The sequence below is a fragment of the Eptatretus burgeri genome, chromosome 9, assembly GCF_056783735.1.
Source record: "Eptatretus burgeri isolate ZD-2024b chromosome 9, Ebu_testis_v1, whole genome shotgun sequence".
Taxonomy (NCBI): domain Eukaryota; kingdom Metazoa; phylum Chordata; class Myxini; order Myxiniformes; family Myxinidae; genus Eptatretus; species Eptatretus burgeri.
This window is the reverse complement of record NC_140969.1, coordinates 78,435,326-78,452,454: the sequence shown is the minus strand read 5'-3', so window position 1 is coordinate 78,452,454 and position 17,129 is coordinate 78,435,326. Positions and strand designations below refer to the sequence as shown.

General features: G+C 40.0%; 1 protein-coding gene across 4 annotated transcripts in view; it reads left to right on the top strand.

The window, feature by feature from the left end:
* The window catches only part of LOC147020412 (adhesion G protein-coupled receptor B3-like), a 713,921-nt gene that overhangs the window by 330,432 nt on the left and 366,360 nt on the right, over nt 1–17,129 (top strand). For 3 of the 4 annotated variants that reach the window (XM_085895732.1, XM_085895730.1, XM_085895731.1), the window contains one exon: nt 6,936–7,034. In XM_085895732.1, coding sequence (XP_085751858.1) covers nt 6,936–7,034 — 99 coding nt within the window. The remainder of the gene's footprint in view (nt 1–6,935; nt 7,035–17,129) is intronic. The other variant, XM_085895733.1, reaches the window with a different exon arrangement.

Sequence of the window (17,129 nt, the reverse complement as noted above, 5' to 3'; positions counted from 1 at the left end):
CATATAGAGACCAGGGAAACGACACCCAAGAAGTGACGAATCCTTCGTTGCTCGTTGACCGGTGTTACCTCAATTGTCATTGAAGTCAGTTTATTGGACACAGCTACAGCAACTGCTTGGGCATGGTAACCATCAGAGTGACCAGGCCAACAGTAGGTGTATCCATTAGTCAAATATGTTTGAATATATTTAAAAAATGCGCTTTGAGGATAGTTCTTCAAGACCAGTACAAATCGTTTGACGATGCTCTTCAGGTACTTACCCTATCGACTTTGAGTCGTAAACGCATTGAACTATGTTCCAAAACTTGCGAAGTTAGTCTGTGACAGATTCCCACAAGGGCTGCCACCAAAGCAGTCTGAGCAACGGCAACAACACCACTACGCCATAGTACAGTGAAATCAGATCCAGAAGTAAAAAGATGTCATCGAAGTTAATGCCTTATCTTGTCAGACTTCAGAATGACTCATGAGAACGATTTTTTTTTAGCATTCCCATTGTTACGGATGATAAGAATTGCACTGAATATTGCTTCAATCCATTGTTATAACTCGTATTTTATTGTATTTCATTGTGAATAGTTGCACAATTCGGCTTGTGGCAGCAATGGAAATATCAATTTAAGCAACTCGATCAATCAATAAATACATACATCAATATGTGAATCCTCCCTTTGACAGATGATCAAATGGGTGCACCCTTTGCCAGCATTCTTTGGTGGACATTAATTTCCCCAATGTGTCTCTCTGGATTAGTGGTTATCACCGGCACTGTGGCTAAGTTCCAAATCCCTGTTTCCTGTTACCTTCATTCTAATGCCAAGCCTGCTCAGCCAGTTTGTGAAAGATTTTGGCCAAAAACATTCCCCGGTTGACCCTACAGTGAGCAAGTGCGTATGTGCGTGTGGGCGTGTGTGTTCCTATTGGAAAATTTGCAGCTTAGGATTCATATTGGTAAAAGGTGGCACACTGAGCAGTAAAATACTAATTTATTTATTAAAGCCTGACATTTCGAGAACAAGGTAGTTCTCTTCCGAAGGTTCGTTAAGAGTGGTGTTGTGGTGACATTGTCTTAATAGTTTAGGAAAATAATGTGGAAAATCACATCAGGGGTTCCCAAATGTTACAAGCTGCCCTCCAGGTGAGCGTTTATCTTTGACCTTTACTCATCTCAACCAGCTTGGATGACACTTCATATTGTGATATATTTTCATTGAATATGACCTATTTTGCAAAATAAGGTTTACGCACGTTATACCGATTTTGAAAATATGCATGATCGCCCATAAATCCATTAATTATCGTGCTACATAGCTTAGTTTGGAATCAAAATGATTGGATTAATGAGGCGCATGTTAATAATCAACACATATATCAATAATGTAGCTGTGGTTGACAGGAAATTACAAAATAGGCCAAAATATAACAAAATCTAGTTTTGGTTTCAGGACCGAAAGTGTACAATCTATGTACTATACTAAAAAAATAGAATATGTCTGTATGTATGCATGTGTGTGTGTTTGTTCGTCCTTTATAGGTGGCCAAACCGTTGGATGGAATGAGATGAAACTTGGCATGAGTGATGCTTGGGATATGAGAACGGACATGGGGGGGGGGGGGTCAAGTTCAAGGTTAAAGGTCACGGGGTCAAGAGGTCAAGGTCACCGGGTAACTTCAATTTCTCAATTTCATCCGATCGAGACGGGACCAACGCCATTCGACAGATAATCAAAATTAAATGACACCGTTGATTGACGACATTCACTTCCGACTTCCGGTTTTTGAGTTATGACGTCATAAATTGACTAAAACGTCAATTTTTCATGTTTGTTTGTCCTTTATAGATGGCCAAACCGTTGGATAGAATGAGATGAAACTTGGCATATGTGATCCTTGGGAACGGACATAAGGGGATCAAGGTCAAGGTCAAGATCAAAGGTCACGGGGTCAAGGTCACCGGATAACGTCAATTTCTCAATTTCATCCAATCGAGACAGGACCAACGCCATTCAACAGATAACTGTACCCGCCCATGGGCGGGTACTTTGCTAGTATATTACTGAAACTCTCATCTTGTATGTATGTATGTATGTTCCCAAAATACAGCCAAAACGGTACATGATAGCGCAAAAAATTTAGGGCCACCTTACTTACCATTCTCCTGCGGTGTGCAGTATCAAGTTTTGTTCAAATCGGGCAACAAAAAAAATTATGAAAAAAATCAATTCCCAATTCAGCCAAGTACTCTTCGGGAGAATTTGATCATTGCAAACAACCTCAGCGGTATAGTTCGCTGGAACTATCTTTTTTTTTTTCTTGAAATGATTTTTTTATCAACAGCTGTCTCAACGGGAACCCAACGGGTTCACAGGTCGTCTAGTAGTTTCTAAAACTGTGTTATATACATGGCGAATGCTGACAATGTTCGTATCGAAACTTTCCCAGTTCATCTCCGAACAAAATAACACCAACTAGTTGGGTAAATAATGCAACATAATTTATTTATAAACACAAGATAATGTTATCCCCATATTTGGTATGGCTGTCAGAAAGTGAACAATTGCTGTCATTTGATGTTCTGTTTTCATTAAACCTGGTTAAAAATGAGCTGATATTGAAGTCCTTCAATGGGAACTGACATAATGGCTCATGTTTAGATTAACATTCACCAGTCAATTCATTAACTGCACAGAATAGGACATGCCTTGCCCACCTTGCCTAATCATAGTCCGAGGGGTGCCGTGATGATGGCATATTACTTGTAGACAGGCTATGGCGTTCCTACACATTACTGACACTATTCTATTCCACACACGGTGGGCATGTGCACTCGACAATTAGTCTGATTCCTCATCGTCCATCATGGTGAATGGGTTTTGGCAGATGTCGTCACCATACGTGCATGCACCTGTGCACTTTAACTGCCTGAATCTGCAGGTACATCTTGCAGTTGCGCTATTTGTACATGAACAGGACACTACGTCCATGAATTCCTGTGGTAGGGGGTCGTCTACCATCAACTGTGGTTAAAATTTCCCACTGGTGGAATACTTGTACCATCCATTGTGAATGGTGATCAGGAAAAGGATTGTTTTGCAAAGAGTAAATCTCACTCTAGTAGTGGGCATATATGGTGTACTGGCTAAGATATCCCTGGGATGAAGGAAGCATTTCTCGCTCTTTGGTGTTGACCTGAAATAGCATGTAACGCACATCATTGATTGCTGCAGCATTCGTGTTTGGCAAGTAGACTCAGCAAATGAACTCCACATGTTTATCTGTGGCCTCAGAAAGAACCCCATGTCCAAGATTGTTTAATAGGGCTGTATGCTTCCGGAACGTCTTTCATGTGGACTTTTTATCATGCCCACTCAGTTGACTGACGGTGTTGCATCCTGTTAAGGTATAATATGCTGGGATGTTCCTTTGGAGAGTTTGAGTTAACTGGATGGCATGGACAGCAATGAAGTGTCACTATTGTGCAGTGCCTGTTCTCATCCATATCTGTTGAATCAGTTATGCTGCAAAGTGAGCAAAGAGCACCAACGCATCTGTGTGTCAGCATGAGATGATGAGATGATCAAACCCTGCTTGACAAGCTGCCTCAGCTTGGAGTATAGTGTGTGTATCAGCCTCTTCTTGAGTTGATTCAAGTCGATGGATATCTAATCCTTGGGAATATTCTGCAGTAGTTTCATCAGCAAAGCATCCAGATGTAATTAACTCACAATTTTGCAAAGTGTCCTTTGCTTTGATCAGAATTTGCACACTCAGAAATTCACTCAGATTTGATTTGTTGTCTAGGCGGTCGATTAATTGTTTCCCGCTGACAAGTAAAGGAACGTCTCTACCATGAATCTTACGGCACATAGATATGCTTGGACCTGCTCGTTTTGCTCGGATACCAGATTTGATTGGCCCTTTCCTGTGTCTATCAAAGACAACATCTATCCTTGAGTGTCCTTCATGGAAATGACAATACTATATTACTGAATACATCAGAAAGATCCCCAAATGTCTTTGACCCTGTTGGTTTTCCAATCGCTTGTACCAAGGCTTGACCATCAATAATGGTGCAAGTTTTAAGATCTGCAGTAGGAAGAGTCTCAATGCTCACATCTTCCTCAATGCTCAGGATCCAAGTGCAATCTTGTTTGTGGATCATATATTTTGCAGCTGAGTCTGCTATGAAGAGTGGGACTGGTAATAGTTCATGACACAATATAGTTGAGATCTATAGTTGAGATCTGTCTCACATTCAGCATCTTTGGCCACCATAAGCCGCTGCAAGAGCACTTTGTCCACTTTTGCTGCTTTGTCCCTTTGTGTTGGATTTTTATTTTATTTTATTTTGTTCTCACCAGTGTACATTGTTTGGAGACCAACACTTTGTGATTGTTTCAGCTTTGTGTGGAATCCTACTTCCCTTGTACAATTCTGGTCTCCACAAACATTCTGATATTGTTTTCCACATGTTTGCACTGTGAACAAAGCAGTCTTGATGTTTTCAGAGGTAATGAGTAGCAAGGCATGTCAAATATTGGCTGTTTGTCGTAAAGACTGAGAATCGTTTAAGTTGACCCACCAGTTTTTAAACATCTTATCTGTCTGTTTGGGTAATCCATACCAGACGAACTGCTACCTTGCCAACCTTGTTCACATGTTCCAAGTCAGTACTGATCTGCTTGAATGTTTTGTGTGTAGTTTTCACAATAAAATATGCATCCTTGAACTGGTGGTACACATATGGATTGGAAATTTCCAACTAGTGTACATCTCCTGCAAACACTATTCCCCATCTCCTGGAGTCATTATCATTGTAGTGGGCAAACAATGGCAACATGGCAAGAAAGGCAGATTTATGCATCTGCCAATCACCTGTGTATTCCGCACATATCAGCTGTAGCAATGTTAGAACCATTTTCATGTAATGTCTCCAGGAGAGGCTTGTTGGTGACATTGTTCCATCATACTGCTCCAGTAATTGCAGTAGTTGTGCATTTTTCACATCATATGCCAGCTGCTGCAATACGTCAGATGGGGAATCTGCTACTTGCTGTCATACAAGGACTGTGCTCATTACTCATATTGCCTTTGGATATCTGCATCATAAAGTCCTTGGTCTTTAGCCCACCCTCAGAATTGAGACTATATGCTTAGCCAAAGAGCCTCGTAGGTATAATCAGTGTAATCTTGTATGCATTATCTTGAAATGTACACATTTCTCTCTACACTATCGCTGATGATTCACTAATAAGTGTGTAGCATTAGGATTCTCATGTGTGTACTATGTGTGAGCGTCATTAGAGCTGTTCAGGAACTCTGGGAAGGGTTCGAAACAGCGTAGCACTCACCTTGCGTGGGTCTTCTTGGGTTGCTTTATGCAGCTTATTCAGCTGGAGGAGTGTGGGAGGGGTCATATATATATATATATATATATATATATATATATATATATATATATATATATATATATATATATATATATATATATATATATATATATATATATATATATATATATATATATATATATACTGAGACTGACTCGTTCATGGTTTTCACATCTGACAGAGGTACTGTATATTATACTATTCCTCAATCAGGAAGGATTGAAGCTCCTTGAGTGACTTTGCTCAGGGGAAATTGTTCCTCCTCTTGTTCTTGAGAATGAATCATAATGGCTCAATATTATTTAAATCTGGTCAATGAGCAGATCAGGGAAGATATTTTACCTTACATTCATGTTCTTCAAATGAGGATTTAATATTTACAGCAGTGTGTGTTGGAGTGTCTTTTTCATCTACGAAAATTGCACCTCTTTCAGGAAACAAAGTTTGTCGTATGGGATGCAATTGGTCACTCATGGTGCTTAATGGTCATTAGCAGTTACTCTACCAATGTACGGGCCAAAAAATATCCACGTTTGCCTTTTTAGTTGACCAAGTGAGTTGCACCTTCGGTAAGTGGGAGCTTCATTTTAAAGTTAAACCACTGATTACATACAGGTGAAACCTATTACATTTATCTTGTAACCTTTCAAACAAATAATTTGCTCCTGAAGTGATTTATGGTTAATTGGGGAAAGGGTTTGAATACTTATGCAACTGAGAATCATCTGATTTTTCTCTGTTAATTTAATGTATTCACATTTTATCTGCATTTTTTTTTTTAGCTTTATCACTTTGGAGCAGCTTGTGAAGTCTCGATATATTAAGTTTGATTTGAAAGCATCATGAAATAGCTCAGGTGGCATCAAAATGTGAAAACTTTGGAGGGGTGAATACTTTAGCAGGCCGCTGTACATCTATAAAAAAAAATACATTTACATGTTATTTTCTTACTTATTGTACACACTTCGAGATTGCAAAAGTTAAACAAACCCTGGTGCATTTTACATGCTTGTCAGCATTTCGTTCACAGGAAATTTTGAACACCAAATTTAACCCGTTCCTTCCTCGCTAAGGCCTCAAATATGGTTGTCCCATCCACAATTAATCAAGGCTGTCTTTTGCGAAAGTAATTCTTTGGGGTTTGTATCATAGCAATGTAGGATCCTACCCTCACCAATAGAGTTGAAATGAGATACCTTTGCTGAACTCATGGAGCAAATTGTCTCTACCTCAGTCCTTTGTGTATAATTTTATATTGTGTGCACTAAAAACAGGTTTTCTCTGAAACACCTCGTTTGTGAATCCTTTAGAGTTTAGAATAACACGATGTGAGTTAAATGTCGAACGCCATGATCAGGAAGAATCATGACAGCTGTAATGTGTGAAAGAATACACCTTCATCAGTGAATCGGAGATATTTTAACGCAATGCAAGTTAATTTGTCTTTTGTAATGTCAATTTGAACCATCGAGTACAATCAGACAATGAAATTGGTTGTGTTGTTTTGTTTAACATGTCGATCTTTGTTTGTGAACATTGGCAGAGCCTCACGAAGTCTGTGCAGAAGAGAATTATTGGGTGGATTGGAGCAGAACGCTGGCTGGGCAATCTACTGTAAGTCGTTGCCCAACTAATGCCACAGGTATATAACTTTCTTTCCAAGGGTAGAGCATCTCAAAACAAATGCATGAAAATAAATCAAAAAGTGCATCGCTGTTCTGTGAAACCTTCCTTATGTGCATTCCCACATGGTTGTATCTTTCCTATCTTTTGTACAAGTTGATATGCTTCAAATCAAGGTACTGGTACTCCAGAGAAAAATAACTTGATTTCAAAGCAGCGCTCCTTTAAAGCGACATTATAAAAGAAGCTTTATCAAGATCAGGCCAGTCATACTTCGTTGGCAACCATGGAGAGAGCCATTTTATTTCTTAAATACTTGCCGATGTATTGCATGAATGAGAAAGGACAGTAAGATTTAAATCAGCAAAAATACACCATCGTCAACGTCATCGTCATCGTCATCATCATCATCATCTCAGAGATTTCAGACCCTTGCCAAGACTTATTTGTGGTGTTTGTGCAGTTTTGTGTTGTGTATTTTGTGTGGCGTTTGTGTACTGGTGTGTTATGTCATTAATAATAGACATAACTGGAACTGCCACTTTATAACTGCTGATAGTGATGACCGGGTTCCAAGACCAATTGAGTTGACCAAGTGAGTTGCTTTGATGCCACCCTGCTTTGATCGGACACCTGACCCTGACCCATGACGTTTATTATTATTCTATTGAATTAAGAATGGGATTCAAATATATACAATTAAATCAAATTGAGGACCAAATAGGTACAGTCCTGCATTGAAGTCATCAAAAGGAACCCAAGCAAGCAAAAAGTAATGATGCAAACCATTCAGGAGTTCTGGGAAGGGTTCGAAACAGCGTCACACTCACCTTGCGTGGGTCTTCTTGGGTTGCTTTATGCAGCTTCTTCAGCTGGAGGAGTGTGGGAGGGGTCAAACATATATATATATATATATATATATATATATATATATATATATATATATATATATATATATATATATATATATATATATATATATATATATATATATATATATAATTCTATTGAATTCCTGATGATTCAGCCTGTTTTAACTTATATACATGATGACTTAAGTCATCAGGAGGAACCTGGATAGGATTCTCATTTCAGTTGATACTCCTCTACCCTCAAACCCATCCAGGCACAGCCAAGTGAGCCTTATTCAAAATAAAATGTCAAAAAATCAAAAAGAACTCAGAACAAAAAAATATATAATTCTGGCTGCGAGACCATGCATCTGATCAAGTTGAAATTTAATACTTGTATTTACCCATCATTACTACGTCATAATTGCGAAGTTGCACTTCGATTGATGAAGTGGTTTCACAGAAAACATTACACAAGGACCCCGACATTCATGGAGGATACATTCTGGGAAAACCCCACGAATGTGGAGGCATTGTTTCAATGGGAAATGGGGGGGGGGGGGGGATAGGTTTCAGGGATTTCCCAACCCACGAAAAATCCGTGAATGTTGAGGCCAAACCCACCCAGCCAGCATTCTGTCGAGTGTGGGGGGGGGGTGAAAATCCGCAAGTGTTTTTTGTCATTAACCTCCGCAATCGAAGATGGATGGAGGTTACTGTTTTCACCCCTGTCTGTTGGTTTGTTTGTTTGTTTGTGAACAGTATTACGGAAAAACTCCTGGAAGGATTTCGGCGAAACTTGGTGGGGGGTTAGGTATGGTCCAAGGATCATGCCATTAGATTTTGGACTTGGTCCAAAAAAAAAACTTCGAAAATTTTGCAACTTTTTTTTTCAAAAAAATTTTGATTTTATTTGAAAAATATTTGATTTTTTTGCATTTCTACATGTTTTAAGTGATTTCCAACCCTGCCCCCCACCCCCCCACCCCCCAAAAAAAATTGCTAGAGAAAAAAAGACAGTTAAAAAAAGTTAGAGAGTCTGATCCGTTTTGACCTACAATGAATAGGATATCAGGTTCACTTAAGTGACCCAGCAGTATTGGCGGCGGAGGTTTTGCACTCTTCCGAGTGCTCCCCCTCCAGTTGTTACAATGGAGACAAGAGGGATAACATTATCGGTTCGCAGCGATTCCTGGTTCATGAAAAAGGCCGCAAATGGCGACACCACCAAAGTCAAGAATTGTTACAATGGAGACAAGGAGGATAACATTATCGGTTCACAGTGGTTCCTGGTTCAAAGAGGAAAAGTTTTAAAGTTTAAAATGTATTTGACCACAAATGCACGATTGCAGTTTCATTAAAAATGCTTACAAATAATAAAACGACAACACCAGGTACCTTTTCCAATTTATTGAAGAATGCATCTTAAAGTCTCTTAAAGATACCATGAAATTACAAAAATAAAAAATAAAAAAACAACAACATCATGTACCATTTCAATTTTTTTATGAAACAAACACAGCACACGTAACTTTGCAAAATTATGATGATGATGATGAGGATGATGAAGATGCGCCGTTCAGGTCCGTGGGGTGGCAGGAGCTTTGTCAAGCAGCAGGAGTACCTTGAATGAAAGGTTCTTTCCTTCCAGGTACCTCTCGACCTGAGGAACGAAGCAGGTATGGATCCAGTCTGTAAAAAGTTCAGACGTCATCCACACCTTCTTGTTCACCCTCAAGTACATGGGCAGCACCTGTTGTTAGGTCATCTCTAAAGAGATGACCTAATAAAACCAGTCTCGATGTCCATATGTACCTCCATCCCCATTTTTTTCTTCCGATTTTCTTGATATTTGGTAAGTGGGTAGACGTCGATGAGGGATGCATGACGGTATGACCTTTGACCCGTTTAGAATGTCAAGGTCAACGTTCAGGTCACTCCAAAGTTGCAAAATCGTCCATTTTCAAAATCTATCTCCTCCGCCGTTTATGATCCGATCTTCGAAATTCCTTCGGATTCTGATAATATGGAACAATATCTAAATTTGCTCAGGTTGGTTTTTTGAAATTCTTCCTGGTTATCGAGTCACGTGTCTTCAAATTTGGAAAAATCGTCGATGTGATACGGTCAAAAAAAAATTCGCCCGATCTTGATGAAGCTTGGTATGTAGGTAGGGGTCGATGAGTGATGCACGACGGTATGACTTCTGACACGATTGAAGGTCAAGGTCAAGGCCACTCCAAAGTTGCGAAATCGCCCATTTTCAAAATCTATCTCCTCTGCCGTTTGTGATCCGATCTTCGAAATTTCTTCGGATTCTGATAATATGGAACAATATCTAAATTTGATCAGGCCGGTTTTTTCAAATTCGTCCTGGTTATCGAGTCAGGTGTCTTCAAAGTTGGAAAAATCGTCGATGTGATACGGTCAAAACAGAGATGACCGTCACCCCCAACCGGGGTAATTTTTTTTGTTCTTTAGCGTATGTGGGTTCAGGGAATGGTAGAGCATCAAGGGTGTTTACCATGAAGTCCCCTTTTGCATTTGTGCAGAGGAGAAGGGATACCCGGTCCTTTGCGGCCTTAATGCCAGCTGCTTTGCTCTCACACTGTGAGATGAATGTTCTGGACAGCAACTTTTTCAAAAACCAGCCGGTCTCATCAGTGCTAAAGACCTGCTCCGGCAGGTACTCCTTATCCTCGATGAAGCTCGCTAGTTCTGCAGGGAATGCCTTGGCCGTATCATGGTCCATGGAGGCCACGCTCCCTTGCGAGCTTTGTGGGTAATTGCGGGAGAGGTGATTAGTCTGTGCATTGTTTGTGGGCGATTTTTTTAATTTTATTATTATTTTTTTTTACTGGTGATGCTGTATTCAGCAGCTGATAATAGATGTGGTGAGTAATGCTGTTGTGTAATTAGTCCGAATGTAGCCAGCTGCTAATTACATTAATAGATGTGCTGAACGTTTCCATTCTTTTAGTCACAGGATATGACATATTTCCCATCAACAGGTAGATTATGTTGAGCGTTTTTAAAATGTAACAGCTCTGATGGTGCAGTTTATTGCAAGATGGTGATTTATACTAAGATGTGCTGAATGTTTCCATTGTGGAATGGCCGTATGTGGTGACCTGGTAATTACTGGCTACATCAACAAATCAAACACGGAAAGTTGGAAGTGACAAAAAACAGGTTGCTGGGAATCAAAACCGGGTTATTTATTTATTAAACATGATCTGAAGTGATACGACGTGTGGAATTCTAGAGGATGGTGATGTGCCTTCTGGTGAGGGAAAGCTCGTGACGTCACACAGCCAATTGACTCGAGGGATATATTGCATATTAGCTGCAAGTCATTCTGAGTGTGTGTGTGTGTGTGTGTGTGTGTGTGTGTGTGTGTGTGTGTGTGTGTGTGTGTGTGTGTGTGTTTGTGTGTGTGTGTTCCTTTACCAATCAGCTAGAAGAGCACTTGCCAAGTGACTTAAGTAAACAAGCACCCAAACGAAACACTGGCTACTTGAAAACTGAGCAGATTCCAGGTGTGTTCCATTATCAATAAGCTTGCTATCGTTTGCCAAGCTAGCCGTTCCTTATTATGAGTGTCGAATGGTGGAATGCTTGCTTGAATGCTTAAGCCACTTGGCAAGCGCTCTATAAGAAACTTGGTGATTGAATGCATCCCATGTGTAACAGTCTGTGTTACAATCCTTGTGGGTGGAATAGAAGCGAAACATTGCATTTTTAAAATGGATCTAACTTTCCATCCAATCCGGGTTTTGACAATTCTAAAAGGGGTCTACGGATTTTCACAAAGAAAATGGCTCAAACCCGTGAAATCCGGGTCACTTGCCATCTATGATAGATGCTGTTAGAGTTTTCATTCTGAAAGTAAGTAATGTTTATCCCGCAAAGCTACAATATAGTACGTGCAGTCCCGTATGTTTAAAGTGCACATAGTGTGATGCCCCTCAAAACTATGTTTATCCCGCGAAGCTACAATACATACAGAAAGCAAGTCATATTCGCTGCTCGTGGAAGATGGTTTTTTTTTTTACGTATGTACAGTACGTAACATATTGCAAAATGATGATGAAGAACATGTAGCATGTCGCAAATTATCAACTGCGAATAAGTGGAACCTGTGAATGTGGAACCACAAATATCAGGGTCTGGGTGTATTTAATACTTTTCTTCCATCCAATTTGACTGTCAAACCATGTTACCTATCAATTATGCCTTAAATTTGTACACCCATGGCTTGGGGAACATTTGTGTGAAGTTTCCCCCTCGTTCTGTTCAACCTTTCTGGAGAAGAAGATATTTAAAGTTAAATCCAATATGGCTAACAAACTGTATGAACTATGACATCATATATGTGAACCTTTTGTTCCTCATAGGAACAAATAGGATAGGCGGTCATACGTTTAAATTTTCTCCTCGATCTGTTCAGCCACTTCAGAGAAGATTTTTGAAAGTTTTATTTGAAAACAATATGGCTGCTGAATCACGTGACCAATGATGTCATTAACAATAAAACATTCTACATGAGTAGTCGCTCCTATGGTGAAAATTTTGTCTGATCCGACAAGCAGTTGCAGAGAAAAACACAAGTACTGTGCGGACAAACGAACAAATGAAAAATCAATCGTAGAGTGACACTTGGCAAAACAGAATGAAGTACAATAGCACTCGGAAGAGCGCTTACCTCTGACAGGCTGACCAGTTTACCTTTTGTATCCCATTGATAGGCTGAATCTGAACCAAAATCGAACTGGCTTGTTCTTGTCACCTGACCGACTCAAAAGGATTTCAGAAATATGGCCTATGTTGACCTTTTGTATGATGTTGACCTCAAAAATAGTAGTTAGTTGAATTAATTGACTTCATATGCAAACACTTCAAATTTCAAGTCAATCCGATGAAAATTGAGGATTTTAGAAATTTAATAAATTTGATGACCATTAGCCAATGATGACCCTTTGACCTCATAAATAAATAGGATTCTGTCGGACCATCAACTCCACCATTTGGTGAAATTTCCTGAAGATCAATTTAAAATTGTGATCTGTAGGCGATTAAAGGTGAGCGGACAGATAAACAAACAAAAAAAAACCAATGTCACCCGCAGGGTGACCTGTATCTTTCCAAAAGGTGACCACGTGTGACTTCTTTAAGGTCACACTGAGGTGAACAGAGCTGCTTTCCACCAGGAGTGACTCCTTGAGGAATATCTGCCTACGAGAGATTCCGATGAGAATCGTTCTACAGAGTAACCATGAAAAATATGCGTTTGCCTCATAACTCATCAAATGACGTCATAGCGTCAAACTTTTGACAGATCTGGAAAGCACTTATCAAGCGCTTTCATATGAGGTATTACTCGATATGGTATCTAAGATTTCAAAATTTGACCTTGGGATCAAAATCTTTCGACCTCCAGCGCTAACCATGAAGGTCAAGGCCGATCGTCACCAAAAATTAATCAGCTGAGCGCCAGACCATGAACTATATTCCCATGTAGTTTGAAGACGATCCGATCAAAATTACTCAAAAAATAAGGGTTTCGTCGACTCCCCTGATTTGCGACAGTGACCTTGACCTTTGACCTTGACATTGAAAATTTTATGCGCTGAAAGGGACCTCTATAGGCCTCTGATATGCGAAGTTACAAAAATTTCCAATGATAACTGTGCTCTGCAGAGTGATCGATACGTGATTACAGACAAACAAACAAAAAAATAAATAAATAAATAATAAAAAAGAAAAAAAAACATACAAGCTGACTAACATATCTTGCAAAAACTTCGTTTTGGCAAGATAAAAATCACTCAAAGAGCAACACTTGGCAAAACAGCACAAAGTAGAATGGCACTCGGTAGTGCGCATACATCTGCCAGGTTGAACAGTTCATGCTTTGTATCCCACTGATGGGCCGGTTCTGAATCAAAACAGAATCTGCTTGTTCTTGTCACCAAACCAACTCATCCACCTTGTTTTGTCATAACTCATCCACAACTTTATTTAGAGAGAGGGAATTATACACACACACACACACACACACACACACACACACACACACACACACACACACACACACACACACACACACACACACACACACACACACACACACACACACACACACACACTTGATCCCTCCCACACTCCTCTCACTGATGAAGCTGCATAAAACAACCTCAGAAGACTGACACAAGATCATTGCCGCACTGTTTCGAACCCTTTCCAGAGTTCCTCAACAACTATAAAGATGTTCACACAGAATACACACATGAGATTCCCAATGATACACACCCCCTCAGCTACCGGACCGGTTTCATCACTTATTGGTGAATCATCAGCGATAGCGAAGACAGCAATGCATACCAATGATGCTCTCAAGCATGTACTACGTGCATGCTTAAAATGAAAATCAGCCATTGACAAACAACCATCGGTTGGCAACCATTGAGTGGGTTTGATTGGCTTTGTAATAGCCTCCTGCATTGAAGTTCCTTTGAAGGGAACTCAGATTTTACTTCCATTTTAAAATGAGTCACCCCGATTGCAAATTTAAAGTTTGTGGATTTTGGTATTTTAATCCATTGAGGTACAAAAAAATGCTTTTCAAAAGGTGTTAATTTGACCATATTCTCCCTTTGTCGTTATCCTGTATGGATCAATACATCCTTGTCCTGCAGTCCCTTACATGAGGCTTTGATGGTGGAAGGAAAATAAAAAATAAAGTATAACAGGATCTATACTAGAGGCGGTGTGTGTGTGTGTGTGTGTGTGTGTGTGTGTGTGTGTGTGTGTGTGTGTGTGTGTGTGTGTGTGTGTGTGTGTGTGTGTGTGTGTGTGTGTGTGTGTGCGTGTGCACGTCGTTTGTTGTTATCCCTACATGCGGTTTTAAAAGGTGTAACGGAGCACTCTCAGTTCTCAAGGTAGCCACATCCACATGTGCATGCATGCATGTGTGTGTGGTGTGTGGTTAGGTGGGTGTCTGTCATTGGTTGTTATCTCCAGATGCATATTTCAGAGGGTGAAACAGAGCCTTCACAGATCTCAAAGTGTGTGTGTGTGTGTGTGTGTGTGTGTGTGTGTGTGTGTGTGTGTGTGTGTGTGTGTGTGTGTGTGTGTGTGTGTGTGTGTGTGTGTGTGTGTGTGTGTGTGTGTTTGGAAATATTTTTTCACCAAGTAACAAATGAAATAGGCTTCTAAGGTCTGGTATAGCATAATACATAGCTTCTCCCAGGCAAGTCAACCCCACATTCTTGTTGGCATGAGCTGTTTTCACAGATGGGGCTTTGGCTGTGGGTGAGTGACTGGCACCCTAACAAACTATCTGGTCTCATCGCTGCCTTGTGGATTAGGCTTTTGAGCGAAAGGCTAAGTGTTGGGTCCCTGATAGAAACCTCTAGAGTAGCACCTGCCCGAAAAGAAACACACCACCACGCACTAGTGTGTGGATATATCATGTGCCCATCTCAATGGTGCTCTCACTATGGGTGAAATAGCAACCAAGACCCGCAAACAGCAGACCTGGTGGATGGGGAACATGATGTCCTTCAGCGACTGTGATGGCGGATGTGGGCTGCAGCTCTTCACACTAACCTGTCATCTTGACCATGTCCTGCAATTGGTATTCATTGTGTTGAGCCGAGAGCGCATCTTGTGGCAGCAGTATGTATGCAACTATGAAGTGTTGGAGCGAGCCAGGTTGTCTAGGATAGAGGCAATGTTGATGAAAGCACAGCGGTGCTGGATTGGACATGTTGTTTGCATGCCAGATACTCGTCGGCCAAAGCAAATGTTTATGGACAGATCAAAGATAGCAAACGACACCCAGGTCGTCCAAAGCGTAGATTCAAAGATGTGATTGACGAACATCTGAAAGTGACCAACATCGACTCTACGTCTTGGGAGGATGTCGCCCATGATGGAGCAAAATGGAGAGCAGCAGCACAGAGTGGTGTGACAACAGCTGAAACCAATCGTGTGAATAACTTGAAGGAGAAGCATGCTCAAAGGTAGGAACCAGTGAAAAGAGCAACAAATGAAACAGATGCCGCATGGATCGGCTGGGTGTCCCAGAGAGTGTGTAAATCAAGGATAGGGCTTCACTTGCATGAATGTGTGCACAGAGTCCAATACCTCACCTAAATCTTTTGACAGTCATCGTCGACACCGACGGACAACCATAATCGTTTGGAAACATCACATCATCGTTGTATGTTCAGTTTATTCGTTGTAATGTCAGAGTTAATAAGTTTGTGGACTGAAAGCAAACACTAAAACACGTTCAACATATTGCTAAATGATGATTTTTAAGCGGTGAAGCTGCTTCATTATTTGGCTATGTCCGTCCATCCATCCATCCATCCATCCGTCGGTCCATCATAAATGAAGAAGAAGAACCCTACTAACCCATCATGTTTCATTCTAAAGGGTTCTAAAGGGTATTTCTAATGGGTTCTAATGGATTCGAAAGGGTTCTAAAGGTTCTGAAGGGTGATTCTTAAAAGTGTTTCTGAAGGGTAATTCTAAAGGCTAATTCTACAGGGTTTTAAAGTGATCCAAAGGGTAATTCTAAAGGGTTCCAAAGGGTAATGCTAAAGTGTAATTCTAAAAGGTGCTAGAGGGTTCTAAAGTGTTCTAAAGGCCAATTATAAAGAGTTCTAAAGAGTTCTATCGGCTAATTCTAAAGAGTTCTTAAGGGTTCTATAGGTTAATTGTAAAGAGTTCTAATGGGTTTGAAAGGGTAATCCTGAAGGGTTCTTAAGGATTTAATGAGTAATTCTGAAGGGTAATTCTCATGGGTAGTTTTAAAGGGTAATTCTAATAAGTAATTATAAAGGATTCTAATAAGTCCTTAAGGGTTCCAAAGGAGGAATGATAATGAGGAATAATAAAGGGTTCCAAAGGCGAATTCTAAAGAGTTGAAAAGGCTAATTCTAAAGGGTTCTAAAATGTAATTCTAATGGGTTCTAAAGGGTAATTCTGAAGGGTAATGCTCATGGGTAGTTTTAAAGGGTAATTCTAATGGGTAATTATAAAGGGTTCTATTGGGTTCTTAAGGGTTCCAAAGGCTAATTCTAAAGGGTAATAATAAACGGTTCTGAAGGGTAATTCTAAAGGTTTATAGAGGGTAATTCTAAAGTGAAATTCTTTTGGGGTCCAACGGGTAATTCTCATGGGTTCTAAAGTGTAATTGAAATGGGTAATTCTAAAGGCTAATATATATATATATATATATATATATATAT